The sequence below is a fragment of the Schistocerca nitens genome, chromosome 4, assembly GCF_023898315.1.
Source record: "Schistocerca nitens isolate TAMUIC-IGC-003100 chromosome 4, iqSchNite1.1, whole genome shotgun sequence".
Classification (NCBI taxonomy): Eukaryota; Metazoa; Arthropoda; class Insecta; order Orthoptera; family Acrididae; genus Schistocerca; species Schistocerca nitens.
In genome coordinates, this window is record NC_064617.1 from 928,250,069 (window position 1) to 928,263,081 (window position 13,013).

At 42.9% G+C, this 13,013-nt stretch overlaps 1 protein-coding gene across 1 annotated transcript in view; it reads left to right on the forward strand.

Annotated features, from left to right (window-relative positions):
* LOC126253553 (adenylate cyclase type 2) overlaps positions 1 to 13,013 on the forward strand; it is a 330,392-nt gene that overhangs the window by 72,678 nt on the left and 244,701 nt on the right. Inside the window, exon 3 of the mRNA XM_049954961.1 lies at positions 2,712 to 2,815. Within this exon, the coding sequence (XP_049810918.1) occupies positions 2,712 to 2,815 (104 nt within the window). The remainder of the gene's footprint in view (positions 1 to 2,711; positions 2,816 to 13,013) is intronic.

The window sequence follows — 13,013 nt, forward strand, 5'->3', positions numbered from 1 at the left end:
TCTCGGGTAAGTTTCACTCCTTCAGTCTGGAACCCAACAGTTCAGACTTTTCTTTCGACAGAGACAAATCGTGAACCAGGTCGACCAGTTCATCTTGGCTTATCAAATGTGCCTTTTTAATGTCATTCGTATATTACATAGCTCCAGCGCCATTACCTTCAGGATCACTGCGTCAGATGAAGGAGGACTTGGTACTGAGTAATCTATATTGTGCGCCAAAGGCTGTAGAGGAGACTGAAAATCCGGATACACGATTTTTGACTTGTTCTTCTCGCTATACCCCGATATGTTGGTCAAGCAGAAATAGCAGTTAGAGTGGTGACCTTTTTGCTCCCGACAAATCAAAGTAACAGCAAAAGGCATTCGATTTCGTTTACCGTTTAACCACTGGGTAGGCCGGAGTAACACACCGTGCAACAGAGATGAGGAACTGAGGAGTTTATTTGATCTGCGATTTCACATTCGAAGTAATGTTTGTACGCTATACATAGCTTTCTGGTCATGTTCTTGCGTCGGTCGGACGTAATATACTTGCCACAAATGTAGCAAAAGCAGTCCGGACAATTCACTCAACTGCTCCTAATCTTTCGTTTACTAAGTCACCATATACCGAATTACGGAATCGTCTTATACGAAATCACTTAGATGCATGTTACTGCGACTGTTGATTAATAAAACACAGTACCACACTGGCATGAACTATTCTCTAGTCACCTCCGAATCAGAGTGATGGATGAGCAGGAGAACTGGAACTAATTTTATAAAACATGTTGAAACCCGCTTGTGTGCTGTACCTCGCAGACAAGATAGAACTTGTCGCAGACTAGTTAGAACTTGTCAAAGTCTGCCTGTTTGTTTTTAGTACTGCACACTTATCCTTTCACAGACGCATAAAGTAGAGCAACCTTGAGAATACACACACGTACATATACACGGCTCGTTGATGCAGCTACATACTAACCCATGTACAGGCTTTTAATATCATATTAATTTCAGCCATAACTTTAAATCCAGACGTACTAAAACATTTCAGATAGCAAAATCGGCATCAGCGCACACTATTACACAACACTCGCGCTATTTTCACCCATTAGCAAATTCATTAAAGGCCTAAAAGCAAACAGTTGAAAGTACAAGACACTAGAACCAAATTAATCCCATTAATACCTGAGACACTGTCAGTTGGAGCACGATCATGTGTGCAGCGCAAAGAAAGCTTCAGACATGAAGTTGTTATTACAATGATCGCATGTAGGTACACTGGACTACTAGTTTCGCCAAGGCTAAATGCCATCTTCAGATCTGAAAGGTTACAACAGTATTACATATTTGTAACTGCAACCGTAAATTAATGATTTAAGTAATTTCTGTTTTCACAGTATCCCGCCGCCACCGCTATTCATCGTATGTACTCTGCTCTGACTCACTCAGTCATCTGACGTTCGTGGGGATGTTTGTAAGAGGCTTGTGTCATTGTGGTGGGATGCTTGGTCATCCCTCCAAGGAAACAAGCTCCGGGCAGTAAAACCGCTCCCAACTGCTTGGACAACCTCCTCCCGACCATCTCCGCGAGAGGAGGTCCTTCTGACCAGGTTGCGGATTGGGCATTGCCGGTTTAGCCACCGCTACCTGCTCTCCGGTGACCCAGACCCGCAGTGCCCTTGTGGTCAGGCATTAACAGTGCGCCATGTTTTATTGTCGTGTCCCCGCTTTAGTCAATCTCGTGTTGTCCTGTCCCTGCCATCTACTTTACCGGATATTTTAGCTGATGACGCTCGAGCAGCTGCTCGTGTTCTGCGTTTTATAACTTTGACTGGCTTGTCCAAAGACATCTAACCTTTTTACTTATTTTCTCTACATCTTTGTCAGGTCTTTCTGGTGTCCCCCCCACCCCTTGAGTTTTACTAGATTCCATTTGCTCCAACAACAGTGACTGGGCGCTAATGACCTCAGTAGTTGAGCGCCCTTAAACCCCACAAAAAAAAAAAAAAAAAAAATTCACAGTATATGGGTTATGAAGTCATGGTGTGCAATGAACTGCACCTTCGTTTGTGTACCATCGTAACAGACTGTGAATTTCAAATAAAAAATGAAATTTCCTTTACTTGAGCTATTAAATATATAAATTCCAATGTACGCCTAAGATAACATTCTCTCGTGACGAAAAGAGAGTAAAACATTAAAAAGTGTAACTGTGTCCTCCTGGCAACACAGAATTGCACAGGCGTGGCAAATCAAGAAGTGCCGCAGGTGTCTGAGTTGAATGCCGGCTACATACTGCCGCACACCTGTTGCGCAAGTTAAGAAGTGAGAGGAGTGCCACCAGATGGCAGCAGTCTCACGAGCAAAACCAAAGATTTTCTAGGTCTGTGTATTGTGGTACTTTTGTGTCCTCTGCTATTTATATATTAAGTTTTATAACGTTTGCACCTATTTTAGTAAGTTCATACCAGAATATTACCTGACAAACCGTTAACGCTCTTCTCAAGATGGTTGGACGAGAGGAAGTTATAGCCACATACATATACTTTTATATCCTATAACAACTTATGTTTGTTTTAACCAACACAGCCGATCTATAAGACCTAATATACAAATGAAAGGTTCTTTTTTTGTGACCTGGAAAGTAACAAGAAATAAACTTTACTTCTCACATTTTTTTCCCCTTCAAGTGCTTCCTAAAGGCTTTACTTGGCCAATGGCTGTTGCAGGTGAAGAGGAGCATAATGCTGAAGATGGCAGACGCTTGCCAGGACATGGCCAACAAGCAGACACGCTTCCACGAGATGTATGTCCAGCGGCACAACAACGTCAGGTAAGGCCTCGTCCCTCAAGTATTCTCGCGAAATGAAGCAGTTGTGTCGTGGCAGCAATCAGAGTCATGGCTCCTGGGACAACATACCTTTTCTCCCCTCTGAAAGAGATGACTGATTCTACATCTACATCTACAATTGTACTCCGCAAGGCACCCAACGGCGTGTGGCGGAGCGCACTTTACGTGCCACTGTCATTACCTCCCTTTCCTGTTCAAGTCGCGTATGGTTCGCGGGAAGAACGATTGCCGGAAAGCCTCCGTGCGCGCTCGAATCTCTCTAATTTTACATTCGTGATCTCCTCGGGAGGTATAAGTAGGGGGAATCAAAATATATTCGATACCTCATCCAGAAACGTACCCTCTCGAAACCTGGACAGCAAGCTACACCGCGATGCAGAGCACCTCTCTTGCAGAGTCTGCCACTTGAGTTTGCTAAACATCTCCATAATGCAATCACGCTTACCAAACAATCCTGTGACGAAACGCGCCCCTCTTCTCTGGATCTTCTCTATCTCCTCTGTCAACCCGACCTGGTACGGATCCCACACTGATGAGCAATACTCAAGTATAGGTCGAACGAGTGTTTTGTAAGCCACCTCCTTTGTTGATGGACTACATTTTCTGAGGACTCTCCCAATGAATGTCAACCTGGCACCCGCCTTACCAACAATTCATTTTATATGATCATTCCACTTCAAATAGTTCCGTACGCATGCTCTCAGATATTTTACAGAAGTAATTGCTCCCAGTGTTTGTTCCGCTATCATATAATCATACAATAAAGGATCCTTCTTTCTATATATTCGCAATACATTACATTTGTCTATGTTAAGGGTCAGTTGCTACTCCCTGCAGCAAGTGCCTATCTGCTGCAGATCTTCCTGCATTTCGCTGCAATTTTCTAATGCTGAAACTTCTCTGTATACTACAGCATCATCCGCGAAAAGCCGCATGGAACTTCCGACACTATCTACTAGGTCGTTTATATATATATTGTGGAAAAGCAATGGTCCCATAACACTCCCCTGTGGCACGCCAGAGGTTACTTTAACGTCTGTGGACGTGTCTCCATGGAGAAAAATATGCTGTGTTGTGTTTGCTAGAAACTCTTCAATCCAGCTACACAGTTGGTCTGACATCCCGTAGGCTCTTACTTTGTTTATCAGGCGACAGTGCGGAACTGTATCGAACGCGTTCCGGGAGTCAAGGAAAATGGCATCTACCTGGGAGCCTGTATCAATATTTTCTGGGTCTCATGAACAAATAAAGCGAGTTGGATCTCACACGATCGCTGTTTCCGGAATCCATGTTGATTCCTATAGAGTAGATTCTGGGTTGCTAGAAATGACATGATACGCGAGCAAAAAACATGTTCTAAAATTCTACAACAGATCAATGTCAGAGATACAGGCCTATAGTTTTGCGCATCTGCCCGACGACCCTTCTTGAAAATTGGATCTACTGATTGCTTTGGAGCGCCATAAATATTGTGGAACTGGTAAATCATGGCTATGAAATTGTGTATATTTGGCAGCAAGCAATCATCGCAGTAAGATAGAAGAGAGAGACGTGACAGAGCGATAGAAAAAAAATGGTTCAAATGGCTCTGAGCACTATGGGACTTAACATCTATGGTCATCAGTCCTCTAGAACTACTTAAACCTAACTAACCTAAGAACAGCACACAACACCCAGTCATCACGAGGCAGAGAAACTCCCTGACCCCGCCGGGAATCGAACCCGGGAACCCGTGCGTGGGAAGCGAGAACGCTACCGCACGACCACGAGCTTCGGACCAGAGCGATAGAAAAGAGATATCTTGTTTAGACCTAGCTGGAAGGAAGCTGCACAATTTGTTGAGTTACCTACGTGCGTTGTCCAATGTACACCGATCAGCCAGAACATTGACGACCTACGTAACAACCGGTATGTCCATCTTGGGTAGGGAAAACAGCAGCAACGCGTCGTGGCATGGAAACAGTGAGTCGTTGGTATGTCCCTGGAGGGAGCTGGCACCAGATCTGCACACACAAGTCACCTACTTCCCGTAAATTTCGTGGAGTGGCGGGGGGGGGATGAGATCTGACGCCACGTCACATCCCAGATGTGTTCCTTAGGGTTCAGATGTGGCCAGTTGGGGGCACTGGCGTTGGTAGGGGGGGGGGGGGGGGCAGCACATCAATTGGAACTCGCCACTGTGTCCCTCGAACCACTCCATCACACTCCTGGCCTTGTGACATGGTGCGTTACCTTGTTGAAAAATGCCACTGCCGTCGGGAAACATGAACGTTATTAAGGGATGCACGTAGTCTGCAACCAGCGTACGATATCCTTGCCCGCCATGGTGCCTTGCAGGAGCTCCATTGGACCTGTGGATGCCCACGTGAATGCCAGCTTGTCTCCGTCCCGCAGTAAGGGTGTCAAGAAGATGTTTCACTGGAGGACGACGGATTCGCGCCCTCCCATTGGCATGATGAAGAAGTGTCGGGATTCATCCGACCACGCAACGCTCTGCCACTGGGCCAACGTTCAGTGCCGAGGGTTACGTGCCAATTTCAGTTGCCGGTGTCGTAGTGTTAACATTGGCACGTGCAAGGGTCGCCGGCTGCAGAGTCTCATCGTTAGGAGTGTTAGCTGCACTCTGACTCAGGTCAGACCCACTGAAATGACGAACGTCTGTGTTTCATAATGTAAGAGAAAAAGAAGCATAACCTTCTCCTGGGGAGGTAAAACGCTGGAACACTGTGAAACTCCAAAATGACTAGGGGTATAGCTGCTGCGCACCATATCCTTTAAGCAGCATTGTCTGAACAGCAAGCACAAAGTGGCCACCAGAAATAATGTTAAATCACTATATTTGATCTCGAAAATAATTTTATCTATCATTTCAAGACCAGTTTCGGGAGAAATCCGTCATCAGATCTCTTGAATGAAACATAACATAGGACAAATAGTAAAAGGAATACCTTGCAACAACACTGAAGATGACAAACGTACCGACTACAATCAGCACAGACTATTTTGTCCCTCTCTAATCCAATTCGTAACATCATCAGTACCCAAGCTGACGAAGGTTACAAGAGAAGCAATTTTATCAGTAGGTGCAATTAATGACACTAATGCCTATGGCACTAAGCATAAGTTACATGACAACGCTTATTAAAAAAGGAAAATATACTAAAAAAATGGTTCAAATGGCTCTGAGCACTATGGGACTCAACTGCTGTGGTCATAAGTCCCCTAGAACATAGAACTACTTAAACCTAACTAACCTAAGGACATCACACACATCCATGCCCGAGGCAGGATTCGAACCTGCGACCGTAGCGGTCGTGCGGTTCCAGACTGTAGCGCCTTTAACCGCTCGGCCACTCCGGCTGGCTTGGAAAATATACTGTTTAACTTAAACTCTGGAAACTCCATGGAGGAATATCAACAATGCAGGAAAAGATAGTGTGTTATCTTTACGGTAAGCAACCCAATTTGTAGACACAATTAAAAGACACTTACACATAAGCTTTCAGCTTCAGCCTTCGCCGGAAGACGACAAACACACACCATTCATTCACACAGGCAGGCACAATTCACGCACACGTAACGATCAAGTTGGAGATGGGGTTAAGACTCATGTGTGGGAGAGGTGTCCTTGCCTTTGTGAATTAATGATTTGTGTTTCTCTTTGACGAAGGCCGAGGCCGTAAGCTTACGTGTAAGGGACTTTTAATTATGCCTGTCTGCTACTTAGCGTGTTATCTTTACAGTAAGTAGCAACTACCTTTTCCCACATTGCTGACATTATTTAACTTACGTCTGTACAGAAATGGTTAATAAAGGAATCACACTATACTATCGAAGCCATATCTTCAGATTCCAAAGCTGCTAGGATTTGAACACAGAAAGTGACAGAAATCGAAGAAACTCAGTACATACATTTCAAACAAAACGTTAAAAGCAATATTACAAAGCAAAATCAAAATCACAAGTAGCTCAATACAGATAAATTTAAAAAATAAGGAATGAAGCAGGGACACGATTACAAGGAACCACGGCCCTTTATGAGCTACTAGTAGCTAATGCTTGTAACATCAACATCTGTCATCAAAATTACATCACAAAAAATTGTCAGTAATTGCAGTTACAAATTTCTGCCAAAAAGGCCCTAACTGAAACTGCTGGAATCTAACAGAAGAACTCATTGCGTAGGAGAATCTTAGATATAATAATTTCAACCAATCTATTTAAAAATATTACGTGAAGTGATTTTTTTGGTAAACAGTCGCATGTGGCAGTCGAAATTTTAAAGCACGTTTTGAAAAGCGATAGTACATGGCAGTCAGTTATATGTCAAAAATAAAACTTTAAAAAGATGTGGAAAGGAAGATAGCAGGGGCATTTATAATAATGTGCGCAAATTGACGGAAGTAGCTTGGAGAGCACGACATGAAGATTAGCTGTGTGCTATTCTACAGAAAATAACGCATGCCCTGTGCGGCCCACATCACACCACATCAAATCAGTGGATGTCGGCATCAAGGGACGCGTAGAATCATTACAGACTCTCTACGTCCCCTCTTCTGTAGGAGCTATACTGCCACTGTGGAATCGCACCTGCTGACATTTGGCGAGAAGTAGCAGCCAGATAAGAGAAGACCAAAGCAACGAAATCAGAATCTTATCCACTGTTTAGCCACCGGTATTCAATTACATGAACTGATGTCGATAACGAGTTTTCTCAAGACAACTGAGGAATTCGTAGCTTCACCATAGCAAACGGTATTAATAAACTGGCGCGCTAGAACCCAGCATCTGGTTAGATCAGGGCTTCACAACATATGTGCTCGCGGAGCAAGCTGTGAGCAGCAAGGCGCGAGCACGGAGCAGCGCGAGCACGCTACCCCCACTACCGGACCAGAGCGGAGAGTGGGGAGATTCACGTGGGGCACACAACAGCTGCCGCCAGTCAATGTAAATCCGCGGCCACCTGCAGGGATATCACTCACGAATTATTACTGGGACAAATGAAACAAATAAAGGAGAATGTACACGTGCCACATAATTTTATTAGCTTAGTGTATGCCTCTACATTCGTATTAATTTGTGAACTGTTCCACAATAAAATGTGTCACTGAAGTGTGGGATTCTCGGTTATCTTGTACTTTTTGCCCTTTACAATTGCGTCTATGTTCGGAGTAATTGTTCTTGTGCATTTTAGACGGAGCGTGCAGTTTAAATTTCGATCAGACAATGCGTTTCTCAGGCGCGTCTTGTTACATTTCATTGCAGAGAACAGTTGTTCACAAACATACGTGGAACCAAACATTGATATTATTGTAGCCGCCAGTTTGTGCAAACGAGGAAATCTATCCTGAGGGAAGTGTCTGTAGAATTCCAAAATGTTTTTATTGTTCTGAAATTTGTCTCTGTATTCTCTGTCACACTGCAGGTCAATAATTTCTTGCTGCAGCTCAGGACGAATCTCTTAAATATTCGCTGAATATGGAGAAACAGATCAAAATCACTGTCTAGTGCTGTCAGATCTTGAAAGCGTTGATCAAATTCTTCCTTAAGGGCAACTAAACTATGTGAATAACGTTCACAGTCTTTGTGAACATCTTGCATGGATGATAATTTAAGAAAATGAGCTAGATTTCCTGTTTCCAGCTGACTCACCCAAAGTGTCAATTTCATTTTAAAAGCTCGTATTCGATCTATGAAATGAGTAATTAGCAGCTGTTTACCTTGTAGTGAAATGTTCAAAGCATTCAGATGGCTAGTTAAATCTGCTAAGAACGCGATATCACATACAAACGTGCGCGCGCATTTCCCCTCCCTCCCCTCCCTCCCTACTCCGCAACCTTGCACCTGCTCGCGAGCACTTGCCTGAGCAGACGCGAGTACTCGCGCTCAAAACCGGCCAGTTGTTAAGCCCTGGGTTAGATAGATGAAATATGAGGAGAACTTCCCCTTCGCCCCGCAGAAAAATGACTTGTAAGTCACTCAACTGACTCCATTCTGGTTCACGAGGAAGAAATGAACATGGGTGGCGTCTCAGTGTGGAGCCTGTGTTCTGTGATTGTGGGGATAAGCAGAACTCAACTCACTTGTTGCAATGGAGTATATGGTTACTCTCGTACACAGTGGCGAAGTTACCCAAGTGTACGCTCATTGCACTTGATGATGCCAAGTTCTGGTCTGCAGATGTCTAGTATTTGTAGTTATATTTTGTTCTCAGTAAGGCTGTATATCCAAGTGTTGTATACGGGTACTGGCACGACATATAACAACTGCACGCATTTCTACTCCATTATGTTTAACCTTACGTCCTTCGTGCCGCCCCATGTGCAGGGAAAAACCGAATGGAGTATTACTGTCGTACTTTTTTCGCATATCGGCTTCATATCTCTGGTTTACGACTAATAAAACTGAAGTTCGTTCCTTGCGTTGCCGTGCAGACGCCGTGAAAGACTTCGGTAAAACTCCTCGTGCAGCTGCACTGTCGCCACACCAGAGGCGAACTTCCTGCCGACCAAAGTTTCTTAACTGCCGATTTATTGGACCACTTGGCCTTTTACACAGAAGTGCTGCAGCTGCGATAGCGTCTGTTAGACGTCCTATTCCCAGAGCTGTCTGTGTTTTTACTGCCCCATGAACATTAAGCGTATGAAGCGTTAAGGAACTGCCCATTTCTTTTCATGCTATCAGTAAACTATACGAACACTAAAATAATGCCTCTTGAGTTATTGGCACCATCAGTAGAATGTAATATACAATATATTATAACATTACCACCCTTGTATGATGTTCTGCCGAACTTCATTTCTGCATCTGGTGATAGTCTAGCTTAAAGTTACGTAAGCGAACCATCGAAAATTTTGTCTTTGGCGGCAATGTTATAAGAGAAACTGGGACCAGAAGAAAATGATATCTTCTTTCTTTTGTACATGATTGCATGAAAAAGTCAAGAATAATTAATGATGATATGGTATGATACGGTTTTCTTTTATTGCACTTATTAAAGTATTTACGGTCACAGTTAGCTTGGAAGACGACTCGTTTGGTAATTCTTAATCGACAGCGGAAAGAAATAACGTTTTCCCTTCGGAAAGCATTAGTTAGGAATAATATTGGATGTCACAAAATTAAAATGATTGCAGGTTCCAGCATGATAATTGAATTACAGTTGCTCACAAAATGCCCCTTATAAAGATTGCAAACCAAGCGAAAAGCCACAGTAAGGTAGTTTTAGAAACGATTGGTATTGTCGTGGTAAATTGTCGTAGCTGTGTTCGCAAAGAACCAGAGCTCCAAGACCTAAGAGAAAGCACAGAAGTTCAAATAGTTGTAGGTACGGAGAGTTGACTGAGGCTGGAAATAAGTTCAGCCGAAATTTTTTCAAACGATCTAACAGTGTTCCAAAAGGATAGATTAAATACGGTTGGTGGTGGAGTATTTATTGCTGTCAGAGGTATTTTGCCTTGTAGCGAAGTTGAAGTAGATAGTTCATGTGAAATAGTATGGATAGAGGTTATATCTGACAATCGTTTAAATCCGGCGGCAGGCATAAAACGTCATCCGAAATTGTACTGAATTCATTCCCAGCAAATTATTTTGAACAATTAGTTCATGAGCCCACTCGAAGCGTAAATGGTTGCGAAGGCATACTTGACCTTTTAGCAACAAACAATCCTGGACAAATAGTGAGTATTGTGACGAATACAGGGATTAGCGAGCACAAAGCAGTTGCTGCTAGGCTGAATACCGTAACACCTACAGCCATCAAAAAGAAACGCAAAGTATATCTGTTTAAAAAAAGATGATAAAAATGCTTTTAACGCTTTTTACGAGACAGTCTTCCTCCTTCCGATCTGATCATGTAAGTATAGAAAAGATGTGGCATGTTTTCAAAGAGATAATATCGAGAGCAATTGAGAGACATATACCACATAAATTAATGGTGGTACTGATCCCCCATGATACACAAAACGGATCAGATTGTTGTTGCAGAAGCAACGAGAAAAGCATGCCAAATGTAAAAGAAAGCAAAATCCCCAAGATTAGCAAAGTTTTACAGAAGTCCGAAATATAGCGCGAACTTCAATGAGAGATGCTTTTAATAATTTCCACAACGAAATTCTGTCTCGAAATCTGGCAGAAAACCCAAAGAGATTCTGGTCAAGCACATCAGTGACAAGACGCAGTAAATCCCTTCACTGATGACAGTGCCACTAAAGCAGAGTTATTAAAAACGGTTTTCAGAAACCCCTTCGCCAAAGAAGACGAAATAAATATTCCTGAATTCCAATCAAGAACAACTGCCATGATGAGAAACATAGAAGTAGATATCCTCGGTGTAACAAAGCAACTTAAATCACTTAATAAAGGCAAGGCCTCCGGTCCAGATTGTATATCAGTCAGGTTCCTCTCAGAGTATGCTGATAAAATAGCTCCATATTTAGCAATTATATACAACCACTCGCTCACAGAAAGATCCGTACAACTGGAAAATTGCTCAAGACACACCAATACCCAGAAAGGGTAGTAGGAGTAATCCGCTGAATTACAGGCCTATATCACTAATGTCGATTTGCAGTAGGGTTTTGGAACATATAATGCACTCGAACATTATCAGTACCTCGAAGAAAACGATTTATTGACGCATAGTCAGCACGGATTCAGAAAACGTCGTTCTTGTGAAACACAATTAGCACTTTATACTCATGAAGTAATAAGTGCTATCGACAAGGGATGTCATATTGATTGCATATATTTAGATTTCCAGAAGGCTTTCGACACCGTTCGTCACAAGCGTCTTCTAACCAAACTACGTGCCTACGGAGTATCGCCTCAGTTTGTAACCTCCCCCCCACTTATCGACCTTAATTACAGTGAAAAATTAAACCGCGTGTACCTAATGGAAATTTGGGAAAAGCAATCGTCACCGAAGTTAATCTGTCGGTAAAGAGGGAGCAAAAGGGTTACATCTTAATGAAAGGAAAAATGCAAATGAAACTGGTGGAAATTAATTTTGAAAAGGGGTAAAATTAATAAAGAAAGTAAATGTGCGGCCGTTACGCTAACAATTAACTAGCGTTAATTAGATATTTGAGATTTGGGGGGAATTACGGTCGCCAGTCCTATGGACAATTACTATAGTAACTGAAAAAGAAAGGTTATTACACATATAATTAGCACTAGAAGCGTGGCAACTGAAGGTTAACACGTGTAGTGTGAAAACTGAAAGTTTGTCAGAAGTAATAAATTTCGCTACACTCTGACTTAATTTAGCAAAAGAATTAATAAAACCGGAAAATTGAAAGTTAATTTAGTGACTGAAATTAATAGCGAGCTTTGTTTCTGAAGCACATCGAAATTCAGTAAAATACGGTAAGTCTTGGGCTACCTCAACAATCATTTCAAAAGCTACTTGAATCTACGCAATTTAGAAATAAGAGATTTAACTTTGAACTTGAATTAAATGATTCTGAACAATTTACAATAGTAAAATTTAGTACGTACCAAGCTGAGCTGCAGTCACAGGTAAGCTAAAATACGGTAACAAAACTCGCACTCTTAATTTGTGCTTGTGTAATCTAAATATTGTAGCCAGCTATGAACACCTTAACTGAACTTTGAAATTAAAGCAGTGAAATCGAATTATATTACTTTAATGCTGGCGTTTGAATTTCAGCGACACTCGGGTTCATTTCGGAAAAGGAAGGGACCCTGCTTGGTAATGCAATTGGGACAATGAGCAACAAAGGTTCATGCTAAGTTGCTGTAATTTTGTGATGCAACAATTTTAAAAGCTGAGGTCTGCCATACAGTTGTAATACTTTACGTGCTTCCAGTCTTCCTTGATGGTTGATTGAAGGTTTGAAGTCGTCGGTCGAGGAGGTGGCGACAGTCACTCATTGTCGGCCGTCGCTGTTGCAGAAGCTGGCTGTTGGCGCGCCTTCTTCTCGACACTGTCACCAGGCGAAACGGGTTCTTGATGTGCGCCAGCTAATGCTTTCCGTCCGCGACACCGTGTCAGAAACTAACATAGCAAGTCGAGCGCAATTACATGCTGCCAAACCCCGAACGCGCGGCAACTCGCGGGAGCGGCACACAACACACCTGCTCCACTGCACTCGTCCAGCCAGACTCCCTCTGCTCAGCCCGCACTCCACGCGGCAGAGTTAACACTACCAAAGATCCT